Genomic DNA, 21,018 nt, shown 5'->3' on the forward strand with positions numbered 1-21,018 from the left:
GAATGTACTGGCAGTCGCACTAATGTCAGTCAAGTAATCTTTTTAACCACAAGAGGAAAAAATAAAACCGATTATAAATACAGACCAAAAATGCTTTAATAGCCCTGCAGGGGAAGCAGCGGTTTGCCTGAGGAAGAACCAGGTGTGAGCTTTATCATGCCATCATTTAGAAAAACTGAACTGGTATTTATGTGACACACACATACACACACACACACACACACGATGGATCCAAATGAATAGGACAGCCTCAGCGCTGTGAAGACTGCTGTTTATTTTCCGTCTAGCAGCGCTCTCTTTTTTCAGGACTCCTAATCAAACACGCCCAAGGCCACTGGATGGATAAACACACACATTTTGGCAACATTTCAATTCTTCTCTCAACTGGTGCAAAAGGAGAGAATAAGGGCTGGCTGACAAAAAAAGAAACGAAAAAGAAAACACCACCACTGTGATTACTAAATACATATTTTATTGTAAAAAGAGCTTTACCCTTTGACCCAAATGTATATGGTTAGCAAATTATGGCAGCTGTTGATGTCCAGGAGTGACTGACTCCCAAAAATGCGACCATCGCACATAACACATTATGAAGGTTCGAGTCACAGATGGATTACCCCAAGAAAACCAAAACAAACAAACAAACAAAACTTATGAAAGCCACTTTTATAAAGAAGGTCCTGAAAAACATTTTCTTCCATCTTTCTGGCACATGCAGGGGCAAATATACTTTATTAAAAAATCAATATGTATTATTTTAAGATGGGTGACAGTAATTTCACACATGATACAGATTACCACGTATCTCTGTACTTGTTCTTTCAAACATTTCATTTTTGCTCCAACCACTCGAGGGTTAAAGTGTTTCACTCAATTCCAGTGCAAAACTGTGCAATTTGGTGAGCTAATGATCTGGCTTCCCTTTAGAAAGTCTCATACTGCATGTCCTCAGTGTTGTGCAACACATTGGAAAAAAAAGTTTCAGTGGGGCTTTGAAGCATTGCTTCACAAGATCCCACTAGGCATTGATCCCCTTTTAAAACACAGTTCCTTCATTTTCCTGCAGACAGTGCCACTTCGGTTAACCAGCGGTGTCCTGGTACGCAGATGGAATACAGCGACTCCCTCTCCCACAGTTTGATTATTATCAGCTGTCTGTAAGGCTGATTGGAGGTCGAACCCTGTGTGCCCATCTTTGGCTCAACATCAGTGGTGATGAGGCCTGGCATATGCTTCAGCACATCCTGTGGGTATTTCATCCCGGAAGAAGCAGAGAGAAGTGGTCTGTCGGCACAGGACTTCCACCAAACCTCTGAGTGTCTCCTACACGTTTTGTGAAAGAAATCGGACTTTCTTTCCCGCCAGCAGCCAGCTCCTGAGGTCCTTGATGGAGGGAAGCTTCATTTTGTCCTTGTTTTTACTGTAAACATTCAAAAAAATTCCAAAGAGCACCAGAAGGCCGCCCCAGATGTACCTGACGAGGGCAAAGACGGAGAGGTTAGATGTTTTATACAACTAATGTGGGAAGACTTACGACACCCTGAGAAGTTTGTGGCTTCAGCTGAAAGATGTAAAAGGTTAATAAATGGATAAATATCTGCTTTCCACAGAAATGCAAGGATATAGTCTGTCCTAATGAGCAACACTGGGCAAAGGGTTGCATGCACAAAAATCCACAGGGCATTGTTAAAATAACAACACATAACTTTTTCTTTTTGGACAGTTTGAGTGAAGTTGAGTTTTGCTGAAACGATGGACCAATGCTGCTGCCCTATCAAACACATGCAAACCATGTGTAATACAGGTGTTGTATATCATACAACTCTTCAGAAATTGATGCAATTAGTATTTATAAATTTGGTTAAATCTGCCATTTACTGATAACACACTGTAGTACTGCAGTTTTTTGGTTTTAAAAAGTGTTAGCTGTTGCCATAAAAAGGGACTGAGTCCAGTTAAGGGTGAGGGCACACACCAGCTGGAGGGAGAATAAATTTGGCTGCGATGACACACAAAAGTTTTTCTGTTTCGTGATACACACACACAGTTTTCAAGAGTCACTGAACAACAGAGCAGCGGATTCACTCTCTGACAGCGCAGAGGGCGAGTGAGAGGGTGAACAAAAGAGGGAAGGACAAACTGAAGGAGCGGAGGAAAACTCGAGGTCTGCAAATGGACCGAGGACATAAAAACCAGGGGCAGAGAAGCCAGATCAAGTTTTTTATTAGTCAAAAGAGGGGGTCAGCGGTCACACTGTAGACTTACTTTAAACTAGGAGGAAAGTGTTTTAAGTCAAAAGGTGGTGGTACTTACTGGAAAGTGAAGGGTTTTGCAAAGAACATGAAGGAAAGTACGATAGTCATGGCCTTCCTCCCAGTGGTCACTGCACAGAAACCCGCACAGATGCATTACCATCAGTGACACTCGTTACATTTCTTTACTTAATTACTTTTAAAATATGACTAAGAAAAGACAAACATCCTGGGTTAAGATAGTGGTAATTTTTTTATCTATATAATTGTGTGGCTGACTGAAATATGACTATTTGCCGTTTATGCCAACAATGCTGTTTTCACACAAGATAAAACAATTCTGAGGAAAACTTTATAAACTGTGACTCTGACCTGTTACAGCAACCAAAGCGCCAAAGAGCTTGATTAAGGCCAGCACAAAGGAGATCCCAAAATAACCCGTAAGAGAGAAGAAGAACGCGTAACCATATGTCTTCACGGGATGCTGAGAAGGAAAGAGAAGAGAACAGATAAACGAACAGGGTCCAGATGAAAAAAACACTAAAAACTGCAACCCTGTGCTACTGGAAAACATCAAAACATCATCAATCTACAAGGTTAAAGCTGAAATATAAAAAACAGCATCCTGACACATTAGTCCTAAAAGGATCTGATTTCACATTCCTTCCAATGCTAACGGTTGAAAACATAAAGCAAACAACCCCACTAAAAGCTAGGAATGTGTAATGACATCATCTTCAGGTATATTCACCTCTGAGCAGAATGCTACAGCTGGTCCCAGCCCACCAACACACAGCAGGCCCACCAGTATGTAGACAAAACCAATGGAGTATGAGTACAGCACCTGTGAGCGACAAAATGCGGCATTACCACAACATAGAACAGAAGTACTTCCAATCACACCATCAACCAAAGCATTCTGGATTTTTCTCCAACAATGTGTGATCCTATCAAAATGCCTTTGGATTTATATTATTTCACTAGTGTACCATTTCAGAGTTGGAGCCGTTATGGAGTTTCATGGCTTTCTCTTGCACGTTTCCAATGGCAGCATCTGCACACAGTGCCAGGGAGATGAGAAGGACACCTGCGTGCACAGAAACATGCACATGTAACCATTCAGGGCAAAGAAGGGGAAACATTAACAAACTACTCAATTTCAAACAGACGCCTCAAGGTGCTTTAACTAAATATATTATAATATTATTCTAGAAGTTCATTGAGCACAAATAGACATTTTATGCACTAAAATAAAAGTTTCCAGCCACAATTCAATGATCCAAGAGTAAAAGGGAAAGAACCTGTGACAGACGTCAGCAGCTACATTATGGAGCTGTACAGTCATATATACAGTGTCTTTAATGTACTTTAATGTACTCATCCAACATCTCTGTATTTGTATAGGAGCCTCTGTTCGAAAACCATCTGAGTTTGCAGGTGGATCTCAAAGGAAATACCTGTGACATTGAAGTTGGGGGCCACTTTGCTGTCTGCTAGGGTAAACCAGATGAGTCCCAGACTCATGCAGAGAGCAGCAGACACATCAGCCACATTATAGCGTTTACCTGGGACATAAAGATGGAGAAAAATGTTATTCAAAATATCTTTTATTTTTCAAGCCTTAAATCTAAACCCATTTCTTATACTTTTAGATTTCATGCTGGTGTAGTTTTAAAGTTTTTAAAACTACACCAGCATGAAATCTACACTTTAATGTATGATATGTGTAACACTTTAAAACATCCCAGGCACAATAAACCAAACTGAGAGAGTTTCCCCTCAAGCACAGCTTACAAAGAAATCTTTGAAAGATGACGACCCACCTTTAATAAACAGAAGTTGACATTGGACTGAAGTAAAAAAAACATCACTAAAGAAAGTTTTTGAGTTGTGAACAATATCCGTTGCAAAGTTTCTTGGGCTGTGCATGCAAGAATGAAAAAGGAAAAAAAAAACTGTGAAAATGAAAAAAACGTGGGGGGAAATAAAACAACAGGATGAAGGAGTCTTTCAAAAACAGGCTGACGGATGGATGCCTTGAGGTTGACAGGGGGACGTGGCATCAGGTTGTGGTTGGCTTTGATTCCCTGACTCGTCTTTGAAGGGCCTCACATCAGATGCACCCCCACACCCCTGCCTCCATCCCTCCATCCATCCGTTCATCCATCCCTCTCTCTCATTTTCTTTCCTCTTTGCATTTGGAGTGTACAAATTCTGTTTTCCACTCGACCCCCTTGAGGGACCGTGGTCCTCACATCTATTCATCCAGAGAGACGCAAGGAGGCGGATGAAAAAAAGAATATAAGAAATAAAAAAAAATGCACGAAACCCTTCTCACGTTCAGGACGTTGAACCTTGTGAAGGCCAGTGTGAGGATGAAAGGACAGACAGAAGTAAGAGTGGGGAAGAAACTGCACGTACTGCCGACCGGGCCCTCACGACAGAAAACAACAGACGCGGATGAAAAGGATGCACTGAAAGTTGAAAGGTGGTCACTGCTTCAAAGGAAATATGTGATGAATGAAATGAGGTGAAAAAATGAATCTACTTTTTCCCCCCCTGTAAATGATGATGTAACATTCACTTTTATTATATTCTGAATAATAAAAAAACCCCTTCATTTTCAGTTATTTTGAAAAGACTGTTACCTCATGTGCCAACAGATTTGAGCTACATGTACGATTACAGTTTTGTTGAAATGATGAAAACTTAAGAGATTACAGTAACAGGTTCATGCTCTGAGGGGATCTCCTGAAAGCAGGAACCTTTAAGCTGACCCTAACTGTTGATTTACATTTGAACAAGACCAATTAAGCTTTTATATGCCAACCCAAAAAACAAATACCAGACTAAATAAATATACCATTCAAAAAAGTTAAAGGAAAACTTTGAAAACAAACCAATTCCCAGTGGGGAAAAAAATAATACTGATAGGACTGGATAATGTGTTAGGAATAAAAGGAGCCCCAATGTGCTTGTATGCATCCCTGACAATATCAGGGGAATGCTGCTAATGGAGATGAAGGATGGTGTCTTGGGGGGGATCCCCTCCCAGTTCTGAACCATTGCATCACAGAGCTTCTGGACAATCTCAGGTGCAACTTGGCGGCATAAGATGGACAGAAACATAATGTCCCACAGGTGTTCTCTTGGATTTAGGTCAGGTGAGATTCGTCAATGTTATCACTTACTCTTCCAGGACCTGCCTATAAATCCTCACTGCATGAGGCTGGGCATTGTTGTGGACCAAGAGGACCAAAGGACCCATTGCACCAACACAGAATCTACTAATAGTCCAAGGATATTATCCTGATACCTAATGGCAGCCAGGATGCTGCTCACTAGCCTGTAGATGACTGTGCGTCCCTCAATGGATTCACCTCCCCAGACCATCACTGACTCACCACCCAACCAGTCATGCTGCATGATGTTTCAGGCACCATGACGTTCTCCACAGTTAATCCAGACCCTTTCACATCTGTCACATGTACTCAAAGTACATGCTCTCTGCTCCCATCTAGAAAGCTAGGTGTCTAGAGGATGTCAGTCCCTCATGCCACCCTCATGAAATTTGCTTCCGATTATTTGGTCACACCAGTGGCCTTCTGGAGGTCACTTTTTGTAGCTCTGCACATCCTGCACAAAGGATGCATATTCTATGGTCATGTTCAGCTCTCCTAAAGTAACTGTCTCACCCACGCTTTTAAGACTGTGCTGGGAAGCATAGCAAACCTTGTGGCAATCAAACGTTTTAATGTGTCATCCTGGAGGAGTTGGACTAACTGTACAACCTCTGTAGGGTCAAGGTATCATCTCATGTCATCAGTAGTGATACTGACTCTAGCCAAATGCAAAAAATAGTTCCTTTAATTTGTTGAACAGTTTACATAACACAGGAAATCCCCTCAAATTATTTTACAATGAGAAAGGCATAGGATTGGTCTACAGAGAGCTGCAATACTGATGCCCGTGGATCATCTAGTAGCAAGGATGAAGACTTTGCAGAGCAGGAACCAAAATACACACAATGCACACACTATAAATAAGTATCAACATAGGAAGCTGACCTTGTATAAACACTCCTCCAATCATGACTGGGATGAGTTTACAGCACTTGAAGATGACCTGTGTAGGGTAGTTCAAGTAGCCCAAAGAGGTATTTGACAGGCCCATAGTGCCCACTGTTAAAAATGCTATAATCATATAGGTCTTCCCTGGTATCCTGGAGATGAAATTTAGAAGAAGAAAAAAAAAAAACAAGGAAGAAAAAGTCAGACACAAAATGTGTTTTACAGTAAAGGCTGTCTTCTGGGGGGCAAAGCATAATCTGCTATCATACCTTCTGCGTTTGTCCTGTGTGAGCTGAAGCTCTACTAATCCAAACATGGAGTAGAAGCCAAACTGGACCAGAGTGAGGTACCAACCAAAGGGCTTGAATCCTTCCACAGAAAATATTAACTCCTATATTGAGGGACGAATATAAAGACATAACAAAACACCCTTAATAGCCTTGTCTCCGTTTTATTTAATCAATATATTCACATATCACTTTGAATAACATATGGAATTACTGCATTTTTACTGTATTACTATACGTGTGTGTGTGTGTAAGAAGGATTGTAATCCCCGTTACCTGTAAGTATCCATACATGAGGTAAAAGAAGAAGACTCCAGCCACACAAATAAAGAACTGTGTGGGTGCACTTAAGCTGCTCAGGTTGATCCCCAGAACCCTCAGCTCCTCCACAGACTTTATATGAGGTGACATTACCTCTGTAGACGAGGGGATGGAGATTGAAATGTGCTTCCGTGAACTGTTGTAGCCCACCAGGCCATATTTGGCACTCATTGTGTCGGCGCCTGCTGGAAGCTGCAGGGACATAAAGAAAGATTTGATGCTCCTCCTTTATGATGCTTCTGCAGCTTTGATAAGAAGATAGGGAAAGAGCTCAGAGAGGCATTTCATCATTACTGTGTATACGAAATGCAGATTGATACACCCTTCAAACTGCATGCAGTTGAGAAACTAGCATTAGGCAGGCTAACCTAATATTCCAAAGTAGAAAATGAAGGATGGGGCGGATAAACTAAGCCTGGAGCTGAGTTTTCATCACCTCGTGTAAGAAATGGTGACCATTCACTGAGTCATTTTTATGATGACAGTAAAAAAAATAACCAGAGTGGCAGTGCCATCAAGAGAAAGACCTGTTGAACACGTTACACCAAGGGAACTGTGCGACTAAATGAAGCCATATTCTCTATTATATGAGTATGCAAACGATCCTTGCAGGCAGTGCAAAGCAAACAAGAGATCTTACAGTAAACACTTAAGCGAAAATACCAGGCCAGGTTTTAGTGATGCAGTATTTTCGATACTTCGTTATTGAGCATGCACAGATTAATGTCACTGATTCCCCATATGCTTTTAAAGACTTCTTTTCATTTTTTTTCATTCTAAACTATGAGTACTGCTAGTGATCACTACTCTGACTCAAATCCACTCAGTATACGTTGCGGTCAGTGATATTCTGCCATGAGTAAAACCACTGAATAGCATTCACTAAAGCATCCACCACATTAAAGCTGTGCTAAATGAAAAAACATTATAAAAAGAGACTGTTCTCACCCCTGTTTAAATAGCCGGTAACGGTAGCTAGGCTACGAAGCAACCCGTTTCTAACGCCATGAATACTGAATGGAGGCTGTCACTTGATCAGAGAGCAACGATTAACTATCAAAAGACACAGCTATCGTCATCTTACCACACGTTTGCTGTTAGCCACACATTTCGCACCTGACATAGCTTTATCATTCACCCAGAGAAAGCTACAATAGCAAGCTCGTTACCTTCAACAACACTTCCGGGTGTCTTTACGTGCACTTATCCCCAGTTTCAGAGGCAACACCGGTGAAAATCATTCCCCTCGACTCGCTCGGCTTCATCTTTCACACACTCCGAACATTTTCACGTTTTTGGTCCTCAGTGACAAAAAGGCCAAAAATGCGCTTACAAGCGTGCTAGCCTGCTAAAGGATACATGCATTTGCAGGGATGGCAGGCTAGAAGCAGCCAACAACTTCCGCTCGGCTCCGAACTCTGAACTGCGCCGCTATTGGTCAGCGGAGACAGGCACTGCTTCTGCAGGTGGCTTGTTTCACGTTTTTTTTAGCTCCCGTAAAAATAACAAAAATGTATTGGTCGGTGCCGTAGTGTCGATTCGGCACAAACACAACAGAAGTGAATTATTAGCTGCATTTAATTCGAGAAAAACCTGACGGGCTGTAATACGCTAGCTTACCTGGGTAGAGGAGTTCATCATGAATAGGTAGGGTACTGTTCCTGTCGCTGTCCACATCATCAGTGACACACAAGCTCTTCTGGTTAATCCTGCTGAGTGACGGTGTGAGGTGTCAGTTTTCATTTTACTTTCAATTTTAAGAATTTATTTTTATGATAAAACTATTATTTTGAAAAGGGTCAAATTATGTACAGCTATAAAGTTGAAGTCAACCAGGATAAAGGATAGTCAAATATAATCTAGAGGTGTTTTATTATTTTGATGTCATGCTATGTTGCAACTCTAACTTTGCTAGCTTTTACTTTTTTCTTTAAAATTTTTTTAAAACTTTTTTTTAATATCCAATTCTGCAGTTAGATGGGAGAATTTCTAGGTTTATATTTTATTTTAATTTTTTAAGTATAATTTAATTTGTCCGCTATCACCTTCAAGGTCATCTCCTTGTGCATTTCTTCCAGCGTTCCTGCACCTGCATCACTCCGTGGAGGTTTAGTTTGGACAGCTTCACGCAGCTGTCAAAGCTCCTGAGAGCAAACATCAGCTTCTGTGGTAAGGTATCAATCAGATCTGAAGTGCATGTAGTAGGGGGGAATTTGGTCTCCAGTTAAGGCATTAAAGGTGCATCACATCAGGAAACACGTTCAGCATTTGTCCCCAGAGGTCAGTTTGTGGAGGCAGAGCTCTTTCATAACGTCTTGAGCTGTCTGAAGGAAAGCATTTAGTAGAAGTGACTTGAACCGTGGTGTTTGCCGTTTTCCATACTGTACCCACTGAAAAAAAGCATTAAAAAAGAACACAGTAGTTTTCCCCAACCCGACGTAATTGTCCCTCAACACCTGGCAACCCTAAATCCCCATTTTGATCTCTGATCATCGTTAACTTTCCACGTTCATGCTTTATATAAGAATACTCATAGGACTTTTAGATTGCATGTCATCCACCATCGACACTTTTGCTATTGATACTTTACTTGATATTTAACTGTAGAAACATTTTTCTGCTCCCATTCTGGACGAATTAAGTTAATTTTTGATGGAGTTTAAGTATCAACGGTGGAGATACTGAAGCTGTAGCAGTAATCATTCTGATGTTTAGGTGTCATATGAGTATTGTTACCATGCAGGACAGCTTCACAAGTCAAATCATTCTCTATTGTCCTCAACAACTTTTCCCCCCTGATTTTCTACATTTCCTCTTTCCACCATTCCAACAGTCTTCCACCTTTATCCTAGTATATTTTCCCATCAGCTCTTCTCTCCCTTCACCGTGCTTTCATGTTCATATAAGCTTTGCTCTGCATCACAGTTCTTTTGCTCTTCCCTCCCCTTATTGCATTATTCCCTCCTCAACCTCCTCTGTTCTGGCTCTGTCTCTTGGCCATCTCATATCCCTGCCTCTCCCTCTTTGGTTTCCCCGGCATAAGGAACGAAGCTCTTTTTTTGCCCCTTCATTTCCCTCCTCCCTCATCTAGCCTTCCTTTCTCCCTGCTGTCCAATCTCAAATCCTTCCCTCTGCCTTTCTCTCTGTCTCTCCCGCTCTCTCGCTCCCCCGTCCTCCTTCCCCAGCCAGAGGTTAATACACTCCAGGATGGCATTATTTCCTCCCCAGCCCTCCGACAATATAAAAATTCAGAATGGACAGCTCAATCCCTCTTCCATCTCAGATTTGATTGTAATGGTATTGCCTCCTGTCCCTGGGAGGCCCCTGCCGCCTCGCCAACCCAGCCTTTATGACACTAAATGGCCGGGCTACAATTTTTCCATCTTTTCAAAAAATTCTGTTAATAACTCATTTGGAATGAGCCGTCGACACTCCCTGGGCTGTCTGCGGCCAGGTCTCTCACCTCTCTGCTCACAGGGGTCACAATATACAGAAAAAGATGCAGGGCTGAATCGCAAATGTAAAAGGTTAATTAATCTCCCTGAATTTACAATCCCATTCCCCGCGCACTCCAATCGACAGTCCCACAGAGACAAAAATGTCATATTTACAACCTGGCATGGAGAAAAGCACTCAGCAATGCACAGTTGTCGAGCACAGGCGAAGGCCTGTCCGACCACTTTTCCTTCCCCCCGTCCAACTTTACAAGTGCAACCATTCATCTCGCATGATGGATTTATGTAATAAAACCCATTTCCTTTTCCCATACGATCCTATTAAATAATAAAATAATTATTTATTGATTATTCAAAAAGGTACATATGCGCGGGTAATGGCTTTGTACCACACCACTGGACCCGCAATAAATAAAGCAGGCAATGGGAAGGCTTGAGAGGGACAGAGGAATAAAGCAGGGAAAGAGGGAAGGGGGGGGGGATGAAATGACTTTTGAACTAGTGAAATCTGGATCCAATATGGCCTCTTGCAGTACAGATCAGGAAGGACATTATTCGATCTTCAGGAGGCTCATGTGGGAGTGCGACCTGTGAATGTTTTTAATATTGTAAATCGACCATAAAAATTAGACTAGACAACTGGGTCACAGAGTTTCTCCTAAACGATGGCAAACACCAGTTTTCTTTTTCTGACCGGGTTACGAGTGTTTACTGTTTTGCACGGATACAGCGAACACCTGATAAAGCACACGATGAAAAGTTAATTACAGAGTTGGAGCAAGGAGAGGCTAAAAATGTCCATTTTAATAATTAACACACTCTTAAAGTGTTTCTTTTAGAACTTTTTGCTACTAAAATATCTTATTGAGCTACACTGAGCTGTCCAGTAGTGTCCGAACAAAGACATTTTTTAAAAAAAATTTTTTTTTTCGAGAAAATAATCTCATATAAACACCCTGCCCTTAAATGGTGCTTCATTTTATTTATTATTCACCATCAGTGTCATAAAAAAGCCCCTCTGCCCAGCCGTGGATCATTTCAAAAGAGACACTTTAATGTCAGCCAGATATTACATTGAGGGCTTCTTAATAACCCATTTGTGTTTGGTCTTATCCTCGGCTAAAGTGCACTCGCTCTCCGTTGTCTTTTTCCTGGGCTTGTCTCAAGCCTCCTGCATGCTACGGAAAACAGATGCTATCTCGGCTATATTACTTCTCAAAGCACTCATATCCTCTCCCATGTTATTTTCTTTGATCTGCTAGGCTTGCTGCTCTTACATTTTTTTCTCAAACCACCCTCCCCACCACCACCACCGCTCCATCTTCTATCCTCTCTGCCAGAGTGCAGAGGCAAACCGGCCAGACTGGTTCACGGTGGTTGTGGACCTTTCAAATTCACCTCATCTGTTCTCTGTCATCGGAGGGCACGAGGGGCACGGTGTGTCGGATCTCTTAGAATCTCCGTTTAATGAGCCTGCACCATCAGAGGACAGAGTGTCAGCTTACATCCAGTGAACACGTTAAAGCAACAACTCCTAAAGTGTTAGGATTTATATGTTTTGTAAAAGAAAAAAACAGCAACAGTTTGATGATGGATTAGTAAAAAATAAGTCCAAAATCGTCTTTAGTTCCAGCGCTTCATACTTGTCCAATCATAAAGAACACAACTGTTTTGTGTAAGAAGAATAATTTTAGTTACAAGTTGCTTTGAGTTGATGAGAACTTTGCAGAAAGTTTGGGTGAAGATAAACTTTCACAAAAACAAGTTCAGGCTTTGGCCCATTAAAGCGGGTCATATCAGTACCTTATACTCATGCATTTGTATCAATACAATTCAGAAATAATGCCTGATCTTGTTTGTAAAGGCTATACTTTTTTTTCTTTTTGACCTTTTTACCTTTAGAGAGCTGAGAGTGAAGAGAAAATAAACACCGGGCTCAACTTAAAGTAGAATGACATACATTAAGTCCCCAGGCATCGATCCAGAGTTATAGCCTCTACTGTACCAGGTTGGTTCTTCAAGTTGTTCCCACAAAAAAGCAAAAAACATCCCTCCTTTTTCCACCGGTCGACTTCCACCGGTTTTCCCGGTCAAGTTTCTTTCAAGAAGTCAAACATCCAATTGAAGCATCGCTTCCATTGTTCAACCTTACATTGAACATCAGTGTGTTTTTCCAGGTTTTACAGTAACATTCAAACACACATGCAGTTTTTAGGCTTATCTGTCCACACGTACAGGTCATAAGCGGTAAAAAGAGAGTTAACGGGGGCCGCTGAAGGCAGGCACAAGAGACCGAGGAATCTCTGACTTTCTTATGAGCAGCCAGGAGGGGGAAGCATCCCTCTTTGCAAGTGTGCTTAGAAGAAAAGGAAAGAAAAAGTAATTAAGCAAACAATTTACCAGGAATTGTGTGTCTGCTTATCCAATCTACCGTACTCGCTTTTGCTCTAATACATACAGACAGAAAATGGAGGTGGGGGTGTGGGGTGCGGGGGGCGCAGATAGATTGTTTTTTGTCTCCTCAGAGTGACGGTAAATGACACACATGTTTCATTGCCCATTCATTTAACCTGCACTGTGCTTATGAAGAGAAAGGGATTGCAAAACAAATTACGTAGTGTCATTTAATTAGGAGTTTGGCTGTGAGCAATAATCCCGTTTTTTCTCATAACCTTTAACTACTTAATGGATTTGAGAAGCTATTACCTTTCAAGATTTCCGTTTTTAATTATTTGGAGTATTGTCACAGATATGAAATGTCAATCACACTCCGGGATTAATGCTGCGCTTTATGACTGAATATTATTTACTTATGGGTTGAAGCTGGAGGAGCTCTCTCATCTGACAGGTTTGCAGACGCAACAGAACTTTGCAATATGCAAAATCCTCTCCGTGTCGTTTATGCTCCCATTTGCTAACAGCCTAATTCTAAATCCACGAGAGGCCATTATTTACTTAGATATTATAATTATGTTTATGATAACGGCAAGCCACGGTAAACCTCATAGTAATATTAGAAGCGCTCTTATGTGAAACTCGGATTGGATTATAATAATGACTCAGTTTTAATATGTACAAACTCAATTTATAGCTTCCCTCCTTTGGCGTTTATACTGCAGGTGTGCGTGTGTTTAAAACATAATCCGTGCGCTATGTGTGCATGTGTGTTTGGATAAGTCCTCTGCAGAGGAACTACCTCTCACCCTGATCACGTTTAAGGCAACGCTGTGAAAGTAGCAGAGAGAGTTTGTTTAGTTTCCCCTGGAGGACATCGCAGTTCTCTGCCAACAGACCAACCCACGTACTGTGACGCCTGACTGTGTATACAGATATCTTAAATACACGAGCCATCTGAGGTACCCTTGATTTTTTTCTTCTTCTTCTTCTTTTTTTTGCCAGATACTTACAGGACCACAAGGGCATGTGTCCCGATCTTAAATCAGCACTCCTGCTGTGACAGCACGCTCCGTACCTGGACAAAGTGGATAATACGTGTCTATTTTGAATTTTTAAGTAGATCTAAACTATATATATATATATATATATATATATATATATATATTAGAAGCGCCCAATATAGCTTGTCTGGAAGTTGATAGTTTTACTCGTGCTAATGTCGAGGAGAATAAATGAAACGCACCTCAAGCAGTTCAAATATTCATAGCTTTATTCAAATAGATGTTTTCACCCGGGTTTGACACGGCTCTTAGGCTGGCGTGTTGGCTCCTCAGACCCCCCATGGCATGGGGCATGTAATCATCCTGAAAGTCTCTCTGGGTGTCTGCACTCTCATAAAGCAGGAAAATGGATCGTGTGGCCCAGGAAGGGAAAATGAAAGAAAAGGAGAATGAAATTACAGACCTGGCTGACTGCACAAATCATGCATATCATGTTTTATGGCTTGCCAGAAGAATTCAACACCTGTGGATCATCGTAGCTATAATTGTACATGAACGCACCGGGATGGAGGTGGGAGGAGAGAGTTGTGGTTTGCGTGTCGCTGAAAGTGCGAGCGAGAGTGCGCACGCGCGTTCTTGTAGGTGTCTGTGTGCTTGAGAGTGTGGTTTTATTTTTTTTTCTTTTGCTGGCATGACTGGCTTTTAGAGACAGAGGTAAGACAATAAAAGAAAGTTACTGGAAACGCCTGTTGTTCTTCCCCGTATATCCTGGGTGAGCCACCCGCAGCCCACACGGTTCTCTCACAGAGGCTTCATTTACCAATGTAATTACCCTGTTTATTTACCCTACATGCTTTTGGTGGTAAAACGGGGCCAATTCATCAGATCAGGACAATTTGGCCCGGCTTTGGGCTTTTGCCATTTACTTTAATTAAATGAGGCAATCAGTGAATCATAAATCACAGCCGGTGTGACCACTAGCTCTGTTTGAACCCGGTCTTCCTCTTTAAAGCTGACACACCCCGCGCTACAACTTAAATTAGACACAACTACAGCCTCTGAAAGCTCCAGTGTGGATTGTAATTCTAGTTTATTATCACTCCTCCAGGTGCACGTGGGCTAACGCTGAAAATCTGTTTTTTAACAATTATTATTATTATTTAGTCCTAATTGTGTTTTTTTTTTTTTTTTTATCATTTTCACAAGTTTTGACACTTTCTTTAAAAGTTGCATGAAAGATGCATGAATAAAGGTGAAACCCCTGATCGAACACCACCACCACCACCACCCTCTTCCTCTTCTCTCCCTCCCTTCTGCTGTGGATGCTGATGCTTGAGTCAAATTGATTACACCACTCCATCTGCATCATGACTGGCCTCCTCCTGTGTTTGCCGCCTCTGCCTACAGCACAGAGTTAGTGTACAATTACATATAGTTTAATATATCTGCCTGAGCACCTTTAAATAAGCATCACAAGTCCACAAGGTGATTTGTCTTCCAGCCCCATTACTCCATTGTACATCTTGATAGCCAGGGATCGCTCCTAGCTATGTTTAAGCATTAAATAGTGTATTATTATTTCACATAAATCAAGCTGAGTTGTGAGGGGGGTATTCATAAATTTTGCATTTCTCACAGACAGTATTTTAAAGCCCTTCTCTCTCTCGCGCGCGCACGCTCTCTCCCCTTCTCCTCCCTGCCGCTCTGAATTTGGGAGACTAAAGCAATTCGGCTCCCTGCACTTGATAGTACATTAAAGATGGGCATATCAGCGAGGTATATTCAAAACAACATGTAATGCAGTTTAGATTAAGTTTGAGTTGCTTTACCACATTCATCATAGCACCGTTTCCATAATGAGCGCCCTTGCTTTTTTTTGTCAGCGATGCAAGCCGACACATGCACCGATGCCATCAGAGAACACTGTATTGTTATTGTCATGAATAATGGGGGAAAACAGTAATAAAGCCCATTTATCATAATATTTTCCCAGTTAACCATGGCTACTGAATCTCTTATCTGTGCTCAGCGACGAAGGGACGAAACTCAATTTAAATGTGAGCGTTTGCCGTCACTCTTTGCTCGCCAGGACGAGCTGCCGCCCCCCCGAACACCCCCTTCCCACCGGCCTTTGGATATTAGACTGTTTGCGCAAGACGTCTACTGAGGAAATGACTTCACTCAGGAAGCTGGATGTCAGCTTTGCACACGAGCAGGAGAACTGCCAACGTTACAGTCAGGCCGACAACACGTTCTTTTCTCAGCTCGTGCTCCGGTTGAGTGTAAAGCCTACAAAAAGTGACAAAGGAGGAAATTGGACTCGCGGTTGTTTTGGTTACTCCAAGGACACCTTACACATTCGTTTCTATCTCCAGTCTCTGGCCTGGTTTTCTGATTGGTCCTGACATACCAGTCAGAGTGAGGTGAAACTCAGAGATTTGTGTGTGTGTTAACATTACGAGAATTGTACGGCAGCTCTGCCAAGTCCCCCTAAAGATTACGCCATTAAAAGGTGGAAGATTACACAGTCGTGAATATTTACATCACTGTAAAATAGCTGTGATGCTTGATTATAATATTTATGCTTACAAAATTGTGATTACGTTGGCAGAAACAATGTCTGCATTCTTTTTACTTGCTCTGATGTCTGTGCTCATGCAATTTATAAATTTATCTAAGAGAAAAAAACTACATAAGCCACCCCCCAAAACAAGATATGATGGCTGTCATGTTGTAAAATGGATAAAATTACCTGAATTATGCAGTATTAGCGAAACTTCATGAGTCACTGGAAATCATACTCCTCGCATATTGGTTAACTTAAATTGTTTAAATAATGCAAAAGTCTCATAAGTTTGACTTTTGTGATTCCATGCTCTCATTGCAACACTACACCACAATTAAAGCTAATTTTCCCTTTTAAAACATGCTTATCATTTTCTGTACCTAATAATTATATGACCCACTGGGCCCCCGGGGGGGCTTCACTGCTGCAACAAAGTCAGTAGAAAAAAAAAAATAAAATCTTGTAAAAGTCAATGCAAATTGGAAACTGACTGGATGCCAGGACAGTAAGTTGAGGATTGGGTTGGGGGAGGAGGAGGAGGAGGGGGGCGAGGAGGGGAAAAAATGTCTTTGAACTAGTTTTTGCTTGCAGAAAATATCGCTCCTGGGTTGATATTCTTTCTGAAGTGTTTCATGGCAGCGAGAATTAAGAAATAAAGCAGAGAGCCAAATGATTCAGTGAAAAGATGGCACACACCCACAGGTATTCTGTTCACATGACATCACCATGCGTAAAATTGACAACTTCAAGTTTTTTATTATTGTGATTTTTAAAAAAAAATACTTGGTTAGTTTATAAGAACCTCTTATAGACTTGAGCATAAAGTTGCTCAAGTCTTTGTCGGGTTTTTGTCAGTCCGGCAGTTTTCGTTAAACGCAACTTTACAAAAAAGACCTATCAGGGCTTTTGTTCTTAATCGCATCACAGCCGCATGAAGGTACATGTGAACGAGAACTTTTTTTTTTCCTTCCTCCACCTTCCTTCATTCCTTGGAAGAACGTTTGCTCTGACCTTGACATGTGCAGGCTGGCTGGATGTTTTCCTCTCTTCTCAACTCGGCTCACGAACTGGAAACTTTGCTCCTGTCATCTCTCTTTCTTATGATCGCTCTGCTTTCTTTAGCTTACGCACACAGGGAACAGACTGGCGATGGTACCTGGGAGGATAAATGCTCAGTTAAATTGAATAAACACGATCCAGACATGCGCCATTCCGGCCTGTCTGTTGCGGACGACTCGCAGAGATCCCCCGATTCCATCAGTGAAGAAGGTGCAAAGATTAGATGTCAGCCGAGAGAGGCCACTGTCAGATAAAAGAGGATCCACGGCTCTTGCGATAAACGTCATTTTAATCCAACATCAGATAATCAGTGATTTTACTGAAATGGTTTCATGGCTTCCTTTGTTATCTTTTGATGATAGATAGCAGTATAGAGTGCATACGTTCATGCTAGTATTTCCTCTAATTTTTTTTGCACACACCCCTGCTGTTTGCTCGGTTCCTGTCAGTTTAGCAACATCTTTATCTTAAGGTTGAAGTGAAAATATACTCGTATTTTTCCATCTGTGTAATAGTTTGTAAGTGTTCGATCGGTGTCTAATGCAGGACTTAAGAGGACCCACACCCACGCGCCCCACCCTCCTAGTCACCATAAATGTATACGCTCCAGATGCTCTCTTGTCCTCTCGTGTTAAAACAAAATCGCCTGTCTATCATCTCACCATAGGTGCACTGGGTGGGGCAGGATTCCAGTCTTTTGAAGCGAACTTGTCATGAGAAATCTGCATCGCCGGGACAGAGTGCAGTCACAGGCACAAGATTAATTGTTTGCGGTGCACCACTTCAAACATTTTTTTTCCAGACGCTCCATTATAATAAACTTTTGCACAGCTCGTCATCACCTGTGTGCACACCTGCGGATGGGCACGCTCAGTGAAAATGTCAGTTGTTGTGAAAATACACGCACGTGTTCACATGCAGGAAGGCGAACATGCACACAAGGGTTCATAGTCATGGAATATATATGTGCGTGAATATGTTTACTTAGAATGTGTAGATCCATAAAATAACTGCATAAATGTATATTGACAACTGACACTCCTCTACACACACACACACACACATACACACACACAAAAGCATGCACGACTCCGGGCAGACTGCAGCAACACAACATTAAGCGGTTTTCTCTTCTCTGTTATCTCCAGCTTCCTTTTTGCCCTTTGGTTAAACATTCTCTTGGCATGCATGATCTCATTTAACTTTGATTTCCTCTTTTTCCAGGACGGCATCCTCGATGGTTCCAATTTCCAGCCCATTCCCCAATTTTCAACCCCAATGACAGACAACACACGCTCGAATGGGTGCTTTGCTAAAGAAGGGAATTGGTAAGTGATGATTTTAAATGCTGTTTAAGATAAAAAGAGGAGTTTTCAACAGATAAGAGTGTGCCTGGGTAGAGAGCAGGAAGCTCGGAGATACCAGTTAGAATGTACTGTTACAGTAGCCACATACCACATGTGTGATTTATGGTGCTGGGCTTCAGATAGCGCTGCAGTAGAAAAGTCATTTTTTCTTTTTTTGTCGTTTTCAATAAACTATTACTTTACATTAGATATGAAATATTTCTATAACAGTGTTGGGAAAAAAAGCTTTCATTTTTTTTTGAAGTTGTGCTAAAACTCTGAACCTAAAGGGACTATGTAGATAATTAATTTTATTCTTTAAAAAAATCCTAAATTTAAAATGCAAAACCCTCCAATCAGTGTAATTTGAAGGTGAACTGTTGAACTGACCTGACTGCTTCTCAGTGGTGTAACAATAATTATACATATTGCATTCTGGGCTGAAAATAAATACAAATTATTACACCTTTTCCTGAATTGAATTTAGGCTTTGGATGCATAATTTTAGTTTTATAAATTAAAACATAATTATAGCAAATTTTATGTTTTCTTTAAACAATAAAGTTCTTCTGATTATTTTATTACTATCGCAAAATAACTTAGAAGCCTTTCCCTTGAGAAAATTTGTAAAATTAAAAATAAGACAAAGGATGGATCCCCAAACAATGACAATATTTATTGAATTTGTTCCCCTCCAGTGTGGACAGTGTGTCCAGCATGAAGTGCTTTTTTTGTTTTTTCCTCTTGGTTGAAAAGAGCAGCTCATTGTAGAGCTTTAAGTGGTTTGTGTAATCCCCTATAACCTATACCATGAAGCCACAGGATTGTGAAAATCTGTTTTCAGCACATTTTGAGTAGGAGCGAACCTGGGAATTCTCTCTCCCTCTCTCCCCAACTCTGTCATGAAACAGAGCACCCCATTTCCATATCAATCGGATTAGTTCCAAGACCAGGCAAGTAGGAGTAATGTAAGTAACCGTACAAATTTAAATATAGGACATCAAAAACATTGTTAGGCATTCATTTATTTTTGAGGCAGCCCTGGCTCTCTGTTTCCCTCTGTGAAGATGAGATGAAAATGTATCTCCTTAAATTTATTTTCATTTTATTTTGAAAGGCGCTCAGCACCATAGTATTTTTTTTTTTTTTTTTTTTTGCCATTTCATGTGCACCATGGCACCCCGCAGTTTTTCTGTGCTTAACCTCTTTTGTGAAATGAATATGTCATATCGAGCAATCCACTTGTTCGGAATGCAACGCCGAAGCGATTTCAGGTGGGCAGCGTTCACGTTCACACGGGAACACACGCTAACAGTCGTGGGCCGTGGACTCCTGTGGTATTTCAAGTCATGGTTAAACATTTAATTCATAATGGAGTTACACAAGTACATTTTCACATTTATTTATTTTTTTCATACTGTAGATAAAATAAAATATGTTGAACTTTGTGAGTGTTTTTATTACTGGGATTAAAGGTTGGTTGGTTGGCTTCAATAATATGGCAACAGCAGTGAAAAAGTGAAAAATCAAACATGATCTGATGAGAGACAATAATGTCATAAATCGTAAATGCTGCACTTTTAATTCTGGTGTTTTTTTAATTTTCAGACTTTAAAGCAAATGATTCCATTAAACTTGTTGAGGAGTTTCTACAAGCAACACTGTTAGCTGCGTGTGTGTTTTATTCCAGATTACAAATTATCACCTTTTTAACTGCACATAAAACAAAATCTCTGAGTCAAAACCAATAAAAGGAGAACATTTGTTTGGAGCACTTGCTCTGAGTGGGAGGAATTGGGAGGTCATCGTGTGTGAGAGAGTATCGGAGAGATTATTCAGCAGTCCGTGCTGCTGACTGATCAGACGGCCCAGAAACTCCCTGTCCGGATGTGGAGATAGATAGATGGATGCCTGCCTGTGCTTCTTCAGCCCTTTATAACTTAGCCCGTCTCTCTCTGTAATTGAAAAACTAGCTAGGCTGTTTTGTCTTGGGATTTGTTCCTTTATAATGCAGCTTCAAAACAGGAAAACCAATAGTGGGAATAGACCCCCAAATGTAATTAATTTTGTTGGGGGCTGTTGGGGGGGAGAGGGGCTGTGGGTGGGGTGGTGGTGGGGGTATTATTGCAGGAGGAAGAATCCTAATCAGTTGCAGATTCCTTCCTGTTTGGTTAGCGTGACCGTGGCCAATTACCAGTGAACTCTGTGTTACAGTTTCACTTCCTGTGCTACCCAAAGAATGGGCTGAGGACGCTGATGCAGAA

The 21,018-nt window shown here is 41.2% G+C and overlaps 1 protein-coding gene and 1 long non-coding RNA gene across 4 annotated transcripts; one reads left to right on the plus strand and one right to left on the minus strand.

Annotated features, from left to right (window-relative positions):
• Positions 1 to 450: 450 nt before the first annotated feature.
• slc35b3 (solute carrier family 35 member B3) lies at positions 451 to 8,625 on the minus strand. 3 transcript variants are annotated; one of them, XM_085173167.1, is made up of 10 exons: positions 8,551 to 8,625; positions 6,886 to 7,122; positions 6,592 to 6,713; positions 6,320 to 6,474; positions 3,710 to 3,817; positions 3,242 to 3,339; positions 3,004 to 3,096; positions 2,625 to 2,736; positions 2,314 to 2,383; positions 451 to 1,474 (listed from the first exon to the last, which is right to left on the minus strand). In XM_085173167.1, the coding sequence occupies exons 1-10, from the start codon at positions 8,608 to 8,610 to the stop codon at positions 1,324 to 1,326; spliced, it is 1,206 nt and encodes a 401-aa protein (XP_085029293.1). In that variant the 5' UTR covers positions 8,611 to 8,625; the 3' UTR covers positions 451 to 1,323. The 3 variants fall into 3 exon arrangements, with proteins under 3 accessions (XP_085029293.1, XP_085029294.1, XP_085029295.1); XM_085173168.1 differs by lacking the exon at positions 8,551 to 8,625 and adding an exon at positions 8,100 to 8,238; XM_085173169.1 differs by lacking the exon at positions 8,551 to 8,625 and adding an exon at positions 7,879 to 7,994.
• Positions 8,353 to 20,799, plus strand: LOC146511228 (uncharacterized). Its single transcript, XR_014876190.1, has 3 exons — positions 8,353 to 8,577; positions 9,009 to 9,099; positions 18,633 to 20,799. It is a non-coding gene; the product is annotated as an uncharacterized LOC146511228 (long non-coding RNA).
• The last annotated feature ends 219 nt before the right edge of the window (positions 20,800 to 21,018 follow it).

This window comes from Neolamprologus multifasciatus, chromosome 9 (assembly GCF_963576455.1).
Source record: "Neolamprologus multifasciatus chromosome 9, fNeoMul1.2, whole genome shotgun sequence".
Classification (NCBI taxonomy): Eukaryota; Metazoa; Chordata; class Actinopteri; order Cichliformes; family Cichlidae; genus Neolamprologus; species Neolamprologus multifasciatus.